The 15666-nt window shown below is 39.0% G+C and overlaps 1 protein-coding gene across 1 annotated transcript in view; it reads right to left on the reverse strand.

Moving 5' to 3' along the window:
- Positions 1-5095: 5095 nt before the first annotated feature.
- Positions 5096-15666, reverse strand: part of ssuh2rs1 (ssu-2 homolog, related sequence 1) — a 16368-nt gene continuing 5797 nt past the window's right edge. Inside the window, exons 4-12 of the mRNA XM_083768553.1 lie at positions 15474-15603; positions 14608-14668; positions 13334-13455; positions 12872-12934; positions 10500-10582; positions 8523-8615; positions 6811-6916; positions 5650-5757; positions 5096-5445 (exon numbers count right to left, since the gene is read on the reverse strand). Coding sequence (XP_083624679.1) covers positions 5305-5445; positions 5650-5757; positions 6811-6916; positions 8523-8615; positions 10500-10582; positions 12872-12934; positions 13334-13455; positions 14608-14668; positions 15474-15603 — 907 coding nt within the window. The 3' untranslated portion in view covers positions 5096-5304. The remainder of the gene's footprint in view (positions 5446-5649; positions 5758-6810; positions 6917-8522; positions 8616-10499; positions 10583-12871; positions 12935-13333; positions 13456-14607; positions 14669-15473; positions 15604-15666) is intronic.

The raw sequence follows: 15666 nt of genomic DNA on the forward strand, positions 1-15666 counted from the left end.
AGTCACATCGTGTGACACGTCGTGAGCTTGTAGATCTGCTATTTCCATAAAATCTGGGGGAAAAGTGATTTGTCTTTTTGTTTTATGTTAAAAAATAATAATAATAATAATAATTGACTGTTGATTGTTGACTGTTTGTTGACGTGAAGATGTTTAAGCATTGATTTAAATAGATTTAAATACACTTTAGATTTTAGTTTAGAAACGAAACCCCCCAAAAAAACGCAACCACCAATATTTCCAAGCAACTTTACATTTCCTGAGGGTTTTTTTAATGTATTTTTGATTGATTCATTGAAGTATTTATTAACAGTTTGCAGAATTACAATACATTTCAAGCACAACTCAAATCAATACAAAGACTGTTAACTGTGAGTGGACCCCACATTACACGTGTTTACAAGAGGGTCCACCATGTTCAATTCATCAAAACATTTGGAGACTTAGTTTATACACTTCTATTTAGCCAAAGAACAGAACAGGAATTCATCATTGAAATGCTTTATGGTGTCGTCCACACAGTTAATAGTTTTGAATTGAGCTGTGCTTTCGTTTGAAATGTACCCATTCTGCAAAGTCGCTTATAATAAGCAGACATGGCAACACTAAGCATAAGTCCACCGTTGATGACTCAAAAAGGCAGTGTTGCCAGGTTGTCTGAGAGAAATAAGCAATAACGGTTATAAAAACAAGCCCAAAAGAAAAATAAAGCACCTTGGGGTGAAAAAAGTTATATTTGTGGAATATGTGTAAACATTATTTTTAACAACACAAATCTGGGCTCCCTGATTGATTGATTGATTTATTTATTTATTTATTGATTTATTGATTATGGAGAATTACAGTACATTTCAAGCACAACTCAATACAAAAATTGTTAACTGTGGACGACACTTAATGTGGGAACTGATAATGGGATCATCATCAGGTTCATTTATTTGTGATTTGGTGTAACAGCAAAGCATAACAGGCAGACACATGAATCACAAACACAGCATTAACAGGCAGACACATGAATCACAAACACAGCATTAACAGGCAGACACATGAATCACAAACACAGCATTAACAGGCAGACACATGAATCACAAACACAGCATTAACAGGCAGACACATGAATCACAAACACAGCATTAACAGGCAGACACATGAATCACAAACACAGTAATAACAGGCGGACACATGAATCACAAACACAGTATTAACAGGCAGACACATGAATCACAAACACAGCATTAACAGGCAGACACATGAATCACAAACACAGCATTAACAGGCAGACACATGAATCACAAACATAGTATTAACAGGCAGACACATGAATCACAAACATAGTATTAACAGGCAGACACATGAATAACATAAAACACAGTATTAACAGGCAGACACATGAATCACAAACATAGTATTAATAGGCATCACAAACACAGTATTAACAGGCAGACACATGAATAACATAAAACACAGTATTAACAGGCAGACACATGAATAACATAAAACACAGTAAAAAAAATAAATAATGGTACACATATAGAAAATAAAAACAGGATGGCAGTCCACAATGTATCAGTGTAGCAATGGAATATTTCATAACATGCGACAAAGTTACCTCCTCTTATCGGCATTTAAAGCCTGGATAGACACAGTCAGGCACAAAGGAGAATGTATACCTGTTATTGTGGCCCCTGGAACCTTTAGGCAAAGGCCCGAAAGGAAGCAGCCTAGCTGTAGCTGAGGGGATGGGACTTGGCTTTCTTAAGCACCTGTTATTTAATCAGACCAGTGTGTGTCCAGTGGAAACCTCGCATGAATCTGATCTCAGGTCAGAATGGGTTAATCAGACCAGTGTGTGTCCAGTGGAAACCTCGTATGAATCTGATCTCAGGTCAGAATGGGTTAATCAGACCAGTGTGTGTCCAGTGGAAACCTCGTATGAATCTGATCTCAGGTCAGAATGGGTTAATCAGACCAGTGTGTGTCCAGTGGAAACCTCGCATGAATCTGATCTCAGGTCAGAATGGGTTAATCAGACCAGTGTGTGTCCAGTGGAAACCTCGCATGAATCTGATCTCAGGTCAGAATGGGTTCATCAGGACCAGTGTGTGTCCAGTGGAAACCTCGCATGAATCTGATCTCAGGTCAGAATGGGTTAAAGACTTGATCCAGGCTACTAAAATGTACCCCGGCTATCTTTGAGGCCGTGGTGGTCTTTGTCCTTTTTTTGATTGATTGAAATATTTATTAACAGTTTGCAGAATTTACAGTACATTTCAAGCACAAACTCAATACACAGACTGTTAACTGTGAGTGGACGACCCAATTCAGCATTACACTTGTTTACAAGAGGGTCCACATTGTTCAATTCATCAAAACATTTAGAGACGTACAAATAGACACTTCTATGTAGTTAAAGAACAGAACAGGATCATATAGGAAGCAAAAAGGGAAAAGATACATGACGTGGAAATGTGTGAAAATCACATTTAATAGGATTGACCAAATAAACAACTAGCCTACACTTTAGAAACAAGACCCAAAAAACACTCTATACCAGTGCTATTCACAACTTTACACATTGATGGAAGATTCCCTTTTATTGTTGATAGATTTTCAGTCATCATTTAAAGATGTGAAACCTTTAAAATAATAATAATAATAATAATAGGTTCATGTTTCTATAAAATCAGTAAACCCTATAGTTTAAATGACAAGAATAGTGCAATAATACAAGAAGGACACATAGACCTATAAGACCTAGCCTAATTTCAAAAACGTGTCTGAAAAAACTGTATTTAAAATAGTAGCATATCTTGATATAATTTAAACACTTTACTCTCGGAAAAATTAACAATTATGCCTATAGGCCCTATATAATTAATTTCAGAATAGTGTCATATTGATTATAGTATTTTCACATACAAATAAAGTGTTTCTAATGTCTTCCTGAGGTTTAGGGTTTAGGGTGACTGACTAGCAGAAAATATTAATGTAATATTATTTATAAATAATAATAATAATAATCCATTAATTAACAGAACAACTAGATCATTTACTTCACATCCATCCGTTTAAAGTTTAAAGTTAAACATTTCCACCGGTGCATTTGTACACCGTCGTAAGGTGGTGTCGTGCGCCGAAAATAGCAGATCTACAAACTCACAACGCGTCGTGGCTATTGTTTTAAAGGACGGGCGGCTGATCAGTGTCGCCCTCCTTTGGTTCACCACGACATTACCATTCCCCCCCCCCCCCACCCCATTTCCCCTCACTGTATATGTATCTTTTCCCTTTTTGCTTCCTATATGATGAATTCCTGTTCTGTTCTTTAGCTACATAGAAATGTCTATTTGTATGTCTCTAAATGTTTTGATGAATTTAACAATGTGGACCCTGTTGTAAACAAGTGTAATGCATAATTGGGTCGTCCACTCACAGTTAACAGTCTTTGTATTGAGTTTGTGCTTAAAATGTACTGTAAATTCTACAAACTGTTAATAAATATTTCAATCCATCAATCAAAACCATCCCTGTGCTTTGAGCTGCACTGAGACGCAACATGTATTGAAATCTGGATAATAGCGCCATCTGGTGGTAAATCTACCAACTGTGTGTAAAGTAACTCTGTGACTGACTGTTTCTGCGCATGCGTTTCCGAAAACCGCCGAGCTTCAAGCTCTGACCATCGGCTGTTTTCGGCGCCTGCGCGCCACCGGCCCCACGCGAGTCCTGAGCATGCGCAGTGTGCTTTTAAATCTCAGAAGCTAGTAGGCTAAGCTAGCTGGGCTAAGATAGCTAGCTAGCGGCTGTATGTAAACACGGTCACGTGACTCGTCGTGTATAGTCGAATATAGCCGATCTACAAGCTCTCAAACATCGGCTCTTTTCGGCGCGCTTCACCGTCCTAAGGTTAAAATATACTCTCTTATCCTTTATAACTCTATGATTCTACTCCATAAAAATATAAACTATTAGTTTTAGAATCAATTATATTATATTAATTTATTCTACTGCATAACATATGTTTAAATTAACTCACCAACATGTACATTTATCATTTATTATTATATACTCCATAAAGATGTTTAAATAAACTCACCAACATGTACATTTATCATTTATTATTATTATATACTCCATAAAGCTGTTTAAATAAACTCACCAACATGTACATTTATTATTAGTTAATAAACTAATAATAGATGTACATGTTGATGAGTTTATAATCAACATGTACATTTATTATTAGTTAATAAACTAATAATAGATGTACATGTTGATGAGTTTATAATCAACATGTACATTTATTATTAGTTAATAAACTAATAATAGATGTACATGTTGATGAGTTTATAATCAACATGTACATTTATTATTAGTTAATAAACTAATAATAGATGTACATGTTGATGAGTTTATAATCAACATGTACATTTATTTTCTAGTTATAATGACAAACACCAGTATAGGATTTCATAGTATGAATTATAACCGTTTTAATATAAACATGAACTATAGGCCTACAAACTGTATATAATATTGCTCTGTGTAAGCAAATCACTGTTAAAAACGTTCATAATGTCTGTGGTGATTTGAGGAGCTTTATTAATAATAATAATAATAATAATAATAATAATGTAAAAAAACAAACCATTGATGGATTCCCTTTTATTGTCAGATTTTCAGCCATCGTGTCAAGATGTGTTACTTTTCTAATTTTACAAGTTCATGTGTATATAAATTCTGTAAACCTTTAGTGCAAAAATACAAGAAGCACGCATAATATAAAACACTTAATTTAAATATAGTAGCATATTGATTGATGTCTTTTGTAACACTTGATAACTTCTGGGAAAAAAAAGAAAAAAAGTTTCTTTCCCAAAATGTACAAAAAGAACACTTGCTGCCTCATATACATTTATAATATAATTAAACACTTGATTACTCTTGAAAAAAATGACAAATATAAGAATGGAATTTAAAAAAAATAGTGGCATATTGATTGTATTTGTCTTTTCACATTTGATGCCCCTCGCCATTAGATCTGCCCTAGAATGCCCCTCCCTCATCTGTCCCTTGCTTTAAATTTGACCTGATCTCTTACTCTGTGCTCTGTGTTGTTTTATATTGTCTTGTCTCTTCCATGTCTCCTGCCTTTTTCTTTTATCATTGCTTTATATTGCTTTGTTCTGTTAGTACAGTACAGTAATACCACAGTATAGTTACATTCAGTAGTAGGAGTCTGTACAGTTACATGACAGTAGCCTACAACAGCAGGTGGCTGGATACAGTAATATGACAGTATAATTACATGACAGTACAGCAGCAGGTGGCTGGATAATTGTCCGAGCTGACTCTGAATTCATTCCCGTAGACGTAGTAAACGTGAGCGCTGCCCTTCCAGCTGTAGGTCACCTTGGTGATGGGGATCAGCTCGATGGTCTGACGCTGGGAGACAAAGAGAGGTTTATTTTACTGTTTTTTTCCCCCCATAGTTTAAAGATGATGTTAGTGAGATTTTATGGGGGTTAAAACTAATGAATGGTTAGGTTAGGGGTTAGGGGTTAGGGGTTAGGGGGGGGGGGGTTAGGGGTTAGGGGTTAGGGGTTAGGGGGGGGGGGGGGGGGGGGTTAGGGGTTAGGTTATCATTACCTGTTGTAGAATGCGTCCCGTCTGGGAGAACTTCCCCTGGTGTTCGCTGACCAGACGCTCTGCAGCACGAACCACTTGAGGGTCAGGAAAACCCATCACTGGATACACCTGAATAATAAATATTATATATATATATACACACCATCACAGGAGGATACACCTAAATAATGAATAGGCCTACCGGAGAACTCGCCAGTTTACCAAGTAGTCGCCACGGCGAAATCAATGTCTTCATCGTTATGCTAACATGCTGTCTTCATCAGTGTCTTCATCGTTATGCTAACATGCTGTCTTCATCAGTGTAGTATGTGAATACCAATGATAAGTAGGCCTATCAATTCAGGAATTGTTTACTAATGAATTACATCGTTTCGGTACTTTGGTGTTTAAACTTTAGCATTCCTACTTCAGCTAGTGTAAACTATTTATCTCCGGATACCTATAAATAATATAAACATATATAGCATAACATCCTGCACTTCCCCTAGCCTCGACGGCCTTATAGGCTCAACTTATGGAACTTAGATATTATTTTATGTAGATATAGTATGTATACGTTTCCAGCAACGTCTCGTCATAGAGGGGCTGGAAGCGACAAATGTTTACGCCACTTTTGGGATATTTTGCTATATAGATGTATATAGTGTATAGTTTATACTCATAGTTTCATTATATAGTATATATTCCACTGTTAGGTTCTTAGCTTCAAGTTAGGCCTAATAATACTAAAGGTACTATAAAAGGCTTAGGGTTAGGGTCTCTCTATCATTCTCTCACCAGTAGGTAGTGAGGGTCTCTCTATCATTCTCTCCCCAGTAGGTAGTGAGGGTCTCTCTATCATTCTCTCCCCAGTAGGTAGTGAGGGTCTCTCTATCATTCTCTCCCCAGTAGGTAGTGAGGGTCTCTCTATCATTCTCTCCCCAGTAGGTAGTGAGTGTCTCTCTATCATTCTCTCCCCAGTAGGTAGTGAGTGTCTCTCTATCATTCTCTCCCCAGTAGATAGTGAGTGTCTCTCTATCATTCTCTCCCCAGCAGGTAGTGAGTGTCTCTCTATCATTCTCTCCCCAGTAGGTAGTGAGTGTCTCTCTATCATTCTCTCCCCAGCAGGTAGTGAGTGTCTCTCTATCATTCTCTCCCCAGCAGGTAGTGAGTGTCTCTCACCAGGTATTGTGCGTCTCTGAACATCTCCTTTCCAGACACCTCGCTGAGGTTATCGACCTTCAGACCGCTGGACTGTTCCACCACATAGTCGTCTTTATTGTTCTTCCTGTTGGAAACATTATAATATAACCATAAACATTAACATACTGGACTGTTCCACCACATAGTCATCTTTATTGTTCTTCCTGTTGGAAACATTATAATATAACCATAAACATTAACATACTGGACTGTTCCACCACATAGTCATCTTTATTGTTCTTCCTGTTGGAAACATTATAATATAACCATAAACATTAACATACTGGACTGTTCCACCACATAGTCGTCTTTATTGTAAATAGAAAGAAAACAAAGAAGCAGAAAGAAACATGCGCAGACAGTTGAGACCAAGGAAGCTGAAGGAGGAAGTGTCGGCTGCATAAAGCCCACTGCGCATGTTTCTGTCCTACCATGGAGCACCATGGAGCAACATGGCGTCGCCCGTACGGCGCCATGTTGTCTTGGCGTCTCGTCCTTTTTAGACAGTCCTTGCCCACAACAAGGATGCAGGCTGGAAGCGACAAATGTTTAAGCCCCTTTTGGTATATTTTGCTGGGCCCTATGCCCTATGCCCTATGCCGATCTAAACTCTGTGTCCGCATGGGAACCGCCACCTACAACAACCACAACCACAACCACGAATAAATGATAAATAAACTGATTCTAAACAATCTTCTTCTGATGCAGAATAGACAACGCTCCAACTGATGTTCACAAGGGCTCTTTATTTACCCCACGAACATCTGATAAATGCGCCTACATCATAAATTGTAAATAGTAAATTGTGATGGTCAGGGGAAGTTTTACCATGTGATGGTAAGGGGTAGTTTAGGGTTCTAGGGGTATTTGAGGGGTAGTTTTAGGGGTATTTGAGGGGTAGTTTAGGGTTCTAGGGGTAGTTTGAGTGGTAGTTTTAGGGGTATTTGAGGGGTAGTTTTAGGGGTATTTGAGGGGTAGTTTAGGGTTCTAGGGGTATTTGAGGGGTAGTTTTAGGGGTATTTGAGGGGTAGTTTTAGGGGTATTTGAGGGGTAGTTTAGGGTTCTAGGGGTATTTGAGGGGTAGTTTTAGGGGTATTTGAGGGGTAGTTTTAGGGGTATTTGAGGGGTAGTTTAGGGTTCTAGGGGTATTTGAGGGGTAGTTTTAGGGGTATTTGAGGGGTAGATTAGGGTTCTAGGGGTATTTGAGGGGTAGTTTTAGGGGTATTTGAGGGGTAGTTTTAGGGGTATTTGAGGGGTAGTTTTAGGGGCATTTGAGGGGTAGATTTAGGGGTATTTGAGGGGTAGTTTTAGGGGTATTTGAGGGGTAGTTTTAGGGGTATTTGAGGGGTAGATTAGGGTTCTAGGGGTATTTGAGGGGTAGTTTTAGGGGTATTTGAGGGGTAGATTAGGGTTCTAGGGGTATTTGAGGGGTAGTTTTAGGGGTATTTGAGGGGTAGTTTTAGGGGTATTTGAGGGGTAGTTTTAGGGGCATTTGAGGGGTAGATTAGGGTTCTAGGGGTATTTGAGGGGTAGTTTTAGGGGTAGTTTAGGGTTCTAGGGGTATTTGAGGGGTAGTTTTAGGGGTATTTGAGGGGTAGATTAGGGTTCTAGGGGTATTTGAGGGGTAGTTTTAGGGGTATTTGAGGGGTATTTGAGGGGTAGTTTTAGGTGTATTTTAGGGGTAGTTTTACCATGTTATGGTCAGGTTGATGAAGACCAACAGTTGTCGTTTTCCTCGGCAGGTGTTACATTCCTTGGACCCATGGCCGTGGCACCAGGTGCAGCTGGAACACATTAATGCTGTTATTACACACCACTGGCACCAGGGGGCGCTGGAACACATTAATGCTGTTATTACACACCACTGGCACCAGGTGGTGCTGGAACACATTAATGCTGTTATTACACACCACTGACACCAGGTGGCGCTGGAACACATTAATGCTGTTATTACACACCACTGGCACCAGGTGGTGCTGGAACACATTAATGCTGTTATTACACACCACTGGCACCAGGTGGCGCTGGAACACATTAATGCTGTTATTACACACCACTGACACCAGGTGGCGCTGGAACACATTAATGCTGTTATTACACACCACTGACCTCTGCATTCACACACCTTTACATAGATTACATTCACCCATTCACACACCTTTACATAGATTACATTCACCCATTCACACACCTTTACATAGATTACATTCACCCATTCACACATCTTTACATAGATTACATTCACCCATTCACACACCTTTACATACATTACATTCACCCATTCACACATCTTTACATAGATTACATTCACCCATTCATACACCTTTACATAGATTACATTCACCCATTCACACACCTTTACATAGATTACATTCACCCATTCACACACCTTTACATAGATTACATTCACCCATTCACACACCTTTACATAGATTACATTCACCCATTCACACACCTTTACATAGATTACATTCACCCATTCACACACCTTTACATAGATTACATTCACCCATTCACACACCTTTACATAGATTACATTCACCCATTCACACATCTTTACATAGATTACATTCACCCATTCACACACCTTTACATAGATTACATTCACCCATTCACACATCTTTACATAGATTACATTCACCCATTCACACACCTTTACATAGATTACATTCACCCATTCACACACACCTTTACATAGATTACATTCACCCATTCACACACCTTTACATAGATTACATTCACCCATTCACACACCTTTACATAGATTACATTCACCCATTCACACACCTTTACATAGATTACCCATTCACACTAGAGTTCTCAAACTCTGCCCGACCCGACCCGACGTTTTAGGGCCGGGCCTGGCCTCGGGCTCCATGAAAACATATATGTATATATTGAATTTGTTTATAATAATAAAAATAATAGTTCTGTTCTGTCTGTTTGACTATTGATCTGTTATGAAGATGGTGCTGACTGGATGTTTCACTGTTACTCTGTGTAGAGTTCTGAAATTCTGCACAAACCCGACCAGGCACGACCCGACCTTGTAGGGCCGGGTCGGGCCTAAAATATATGCGAATTAGTCGGGTCGGGCCGGGCCTCGGGCCGGGCCTCGGGCCTGATCAGTTAGGGCCTTAGTTTTCGGGCCCGATGAGAACTCTAATTCACATATGAGGAGTCTGGCCGCGCCAGGGTACCAACCTGGCAACCTGCACATCAGGAGCAGTCAGGGGTTCAGAGTCTTGCTCAAGGACACTTCCACACTGACTCTGGGGGATCGAACCGGGAACCCCACGGTTCCTATTCGGTCACTCTACCCCTGACTCTGAGTCACCGCCGCCCCAAGTTAAACTTAACCCATTCTGACCTGAGATCAGATTCATACGAGGTTTCCGCCGGACACACACTGGTCTGATGAACCCATTCTGACCTGAGATCAGATTCTAAAAATGTCAGTCGTTCTTCGATTTTTCAAAAATAGCAGACCTACAAGCTCGTATCGCGCCACTCGGTGGCGCGATACGAGCTTGTAGATCTGCTATTTTTCAATAGCTAAAGCATAACATGATGCCAACACCAAAATGGGTGCCCGTTCAGAATGGGTTAAACAACCTGATTAATTAAAAGCCAAACATTATAATCTAATCGATCGTCAGAATACCTACTTCTCTCTCCCTCTCCCGCTGCAGTGAGTGCATCGTTCGTCCCGCATGCGGAACCCAGAGCCGTTGCACACCCAGCACATTTTCTATTGGACACAGAATAACACATCACACCCAGCACATTTTCTATTGGACACAGAATAACACATCACACCCAGCACATTTTCTATTGGACACAGAATAACACATCACACCCAGCACATTTTCTATTGGACACAGAATAACACATCACACCCAGCACATTTTCTATTGGACACAGAATAACACATCACACCCAGCACATTTTCTATTGGACACAGAATAACACATCACACCCAACACACTTTCTATTGGACACAGAATAACACATCACACCCAGCACATTTTCTATTGGACACACAATAACACATCACACCCAACACACCTTCTGATGTACACAAACAAATCACAAAGGCTTTGCTAGGACTGCGTACACTACAAATCCAGTTAGTTTTTCACACCACATTGGCTTTGGGTAACATAAATCCAATCTGATTTGAGAAACCTACTGTGTATCAGACATGTTTGTCGGTTGCTGTGGTAACCACCCATCATTTGTAGGTTGCTGTGGTAACCACCCATCAGTTCCTTCCAAGTTAGATTTTAAAATTTGATTAGCAAATTGTCTCAGCCTCACAACAGCATGCTGTCGCCTCAGTCTTTCCCAGGATGGAAATTAAAATTTGGAAGTTCAAATTTGCTAATCAAATTGTCTCTTAATCCTTTGTACCTCACAGCAACACAGCACAATGCTGCCTTCACACGGGCAGCTGCAAAAGATATAAAGATGCAAAGCTACGCAGTGTATTTGTAGATATAAAGATGCAAAGCTACGCAGTGTATTTGAAGATATAAAGATGCAAAGCTACGCAGTGTATTTGTAGATATAAAGATGCAAAGCTACGCAGTGTATTTGTAGATATGAAGATGCAAAGCTACGCAGTGTATTTGTAGATATGAAGATGCAAAGCTATGCAGTGCATTTGTAGATATAAAGATGCAAAGCTACGCAGTGTATTTGTAGATATGAAGATGCAAAGCTACGCAGTGCATTTGTAGATATAAAGATGCAAAGCTACGCAGTGTATTTGTAGATATGAAGATGCAAAGCTACGCAGTGTATTTGTAGATATAAAGATGCAAAGCTACGCAGTGTATTTGTAGATATAAAGATGCAAAGCTACGCAGTGCATTTGTAGATATGAAGATGCAAAGCTACGCAGTGTATTTGTAGATATAAAGATGCAAAGCTACGCAGTGCATTTGTAGATATAAAGATGCAAAGCTACGCAGTGTATTTGTAGATATAAAGATGCAAAGCTACGCAGTGTATTTGTAGATATAAAGATGCAAAGCTACGCAGTGTATTTGTAGATATAAAGATGCAAAGCTACGCAGTGTATTTGTAGATATAAAGATGCAAAGCTACGCAGTGCATTTGTAGATATAAAGATGCAAAGCTACGCAGTGTATTTGTAGATATAAAGATGCAAAGCTACGCAGTGTATTTGTAGATATAAAGATGCAAAGCTACGCAGTGCATTTGTAGATATGAAGATGCAAAGCTACGCAGTGTATTTGTAGATATAAAGATGCAAAGCTACGCAGTGTATTTGTAGATATAAAGATGCAAAGCTACGCAGTGCATTTGTAGATATGAAGATGCAAAGCTACGCAGTGTATTTGTAGATATGAAGATGCAAAGCTACGCAGTGTATTTGTAGATATAAAGATGCAAAGCTACGCAGTGCATTTGTAGATATAAAGATGCAAAGCTATGCAGTGTATTTGTAGATATAAAGATGCAAAGATACGCAGTGTATTTGTAAATATAAAGATGCAAAGCTACGCAGTGTATTTGTAGATATAAAGATGCAAAGCTACGCAGTGCATTTGTAGATATGAAGATGCAAAGCTACGCAGTGTATTTGTAGATATAAAGATGCAAAGCTACGCAGTGCATTTGTAGATATAAAGATGCAAAGCTACGCAGTGTATTTGTAGATATAAAGATGCAAAGATACGCAGTGTATTTGTAGATATAAAGATGCAAAGATACGCAGTGCATTTGTAGATATAAAGATGCAAAGCTACGCAGTGTATTTGTAGATATGAAGATGCAAAGATACGCAGTGCATTTGTAGATATAAAGACGCAAAGATGTTTTTTGCTATAGAGTATATTTGTACGTCTTTAATTGTTATGATGAATTGAATATGATGGGCCCTATTGTAAACAAGTGTAGTACTGTATGGTGTCGCCCACAGTTAACAGTTTTGTATTGAGTTGTGCTTGAAATGTACTGTAATTCTCCAATTTGTTAATACATTCATCAATCAATCACTTAAGTGACTTACGTTCCCAGCACCGGCGCAGTGTTCACAGGGACTTCTCCCCATCCCCATACAGGCATGGCAGTTCTGAGGATGAAATTATGATCATTATTATTATTATTATTATTATTATATTATTGTATTATCCCATCCCTCCAAAGTAAAACATGGTGTTGTAATTAACCCATTCTGACCTGAGATCAGATTCTAAAAACGTCTTCTACATCCTGACAGTTTTCTGAAAAAGCTATGTTTCTATGTCAGTATGTAGTATGTATGTATGTAGTATGTATGTAGTATGTATGTAGTAAAGCTATGTTTCTATGTCAGTATGTAGTATGTATGTATGTAGTATGTATGTAGTAAAGCTATGTTTCTATGTCAGTATGTAGTATGTATGTAGTATGTATGTAGTATGTATGTAGTAAAGCTATGTTTCTATGTCAGTCGTTCTTCGATTTTTCAAAAATAGCAGACCTACGTTACCTTCACAGAGGAGGTGTACGGGACCCTGATGACCTGCTTGTCGTCGTGGAAGAATTGTGGCGATTTGGCAGCGATGTCCCACGGCCCAGGAGGATGCTGGGTGTTAGCGTCTACCTGTTGACCTGAGAGACGACATTATGTTATATCCCACGGCCCAGGAGGATGCTGGGTGTTAGCGTCTACCCGTTGACCTGAGAGACGACATTATGTTATATCCCACGGCCCAGGAGGATGCTGGGTGTTAGCGTCTACCTGTTGACCTGAGAGACGACATTATGTTATATCCCACGGCCCAGGAGGATGCTGGGTGTTAGCGTCTACCCGTTGACCTGAGAGACATTATGTTATGTCCCACGGTCCAGGAGGACGCTGGGTGTCGACCTGAGAGACAGGTGTGCAATCTATATGAAGTGCCTTGATAAGGCACTATATAAATGCACCATTTACTAATGTTGCTCTGGAGAGGGAAGTCTGGAGCTCTCTGGTGGAGCTGTTGCCAGCTGTTTATACCAGTATGTATAAAGTAGTTGATATATGATATGGATCTGTGAGTTAAGTATAGGTATAGTTAGTAATAGATAAAGTAATCTACTAACCATGATATGGTTCTGTGAGTTAAGTATAGGTATAGTTAGTAATAGATAAAGTAATCTACTAACCGTGATATGGTTCTGTGAGTTAAGTATAGGTATAGTTAGTAATTAGGGCCGGGACTAATTGCGATTAATTTAGATTAATTAACTACAGAAAAATTAATCGCGATTAACTACAGATAAATTAATCGCACATTTTTTTCCACCGCGGAACGTTTCTCACTGGGCGCTTTTCTATAGTACTGAAAACTGGAAATAATAAAAAGTCACCCCATTTTGTGTTGCCTAGAACTGGAGGTCTGACAAAAAACAGTAACAATATGAAGTAAGTACAGCTTTGTGATGTCACTGAGATGTACTTGTTACTGTTACTTTTTTTTTCAGACCTCCAGTTCTAGGCAACACAGAATGGGGTGACTTTTTATTATTATTTCCACAACAGGTATATTAATGACAGTAAAATGTTGAAAATGAGTGGTATCCTGTAGTCACTATTCGTTGATTCACTGGGATACCAAAAAACATTTAAAAAAAAGGTTTCTCGCTGTTCTCGGGTTGAATATTGATATGCGATTAAAATGCAATGAATCTAGATTAATTAATCGCAAAGCCTCTGATTAATTAGATTTTTTTTTTAATCGAGTCCCAGCTCTATTAGTAATAGATAAAGTAATCTATTACCGTGATATGGCTCCTGACTCCAGGCTGTCGTTCTCACCTCGCTGAACGTTTCCAGGCGAAACTGTTAAAGACAAAAAAGAAAAGATGAGTCATCAGTTTGAAGTCACAACACAGCTGCGTAAAGTAACTAAGTACATCTACTCTCAAGTACTGCACTTACAGTACATGTTGAGAAGTATGTTTTACTTCCAATTTTCAATACCTTTAGCCTACTATCTTACTGTAATGAACCTCCATGTTGGTTATCTAACACCTCCCCTTTGTCTTGGAGTGGTGAAAACCCTCCTCACAGCTCTCCTCCAGTTAACTGCAGTCAGGCTCCATTTAAAGTAGTAACACCTCCCCTTTGTCTTGGAGTGGTGAAAACCCTCCTCACAGCTCTCCTCCAGTTAACTGCAGTCAGGCTCCATTTCAATGTGAAAGGCTCATAACCAAAGACACATAGATGATGATGGGCTATCATCAGAGATATCATATATGTTCATAGACACAAGTTTCAATGTGATGACAAAAAAACCCACAAAGCCAGAGATGTCAGCAGTTGTTTTCCAAAGTTATTGATCAAGTTATTCACTGTGTAATATAATTGTAAATTATATATAAAAAAAAAAAGGCTTAGCCATATGTGAATGAAATTATTTGATGATTATATCAACGTGCTTCTATCTTATCTTACCCTGTAGGTATTGAAAGCCTCCATGCTGGTGATAACTCCATCCTTGGCAGGTGACGTATTGTATTGTGTTGTGTTGTGTTGTGTTGTGTTGTGTTGTGTTGTGTTGTGTTGTGTTGTGTTGTGTTGTGTTGTGTTGTGTTGTGTTGTGTTGTGTTGTGTTGTGTTGTATTGTATTGTATTGTTATCTTACCCTATAGGTATTGAAAGCCTCCATGCTGGTGATAACTCCATCCTTGGCAGGTGACTTGCTGTAACAACAGTGACTGGAGGCGAACAGGGCGAAGGCCTCGCGGGCCGTGTCTTCACTGATAGATGGAATACTATGAAACAATGACATGATTAATATTATATATGGAATACTATGAAACAACATGATTAATATT

Source organism: Protomyctophum parallelum, assembly GCF_964188405.1.
Source record: "Protomyctophum parallelum genome assembly, chromosome: 7".
NCBI lineage: Eukaryota > Metazoa > Chordata > Actinopteri > Myctophiformes > Myctophidae > Protomyctophum > Protomyctophum parallelum.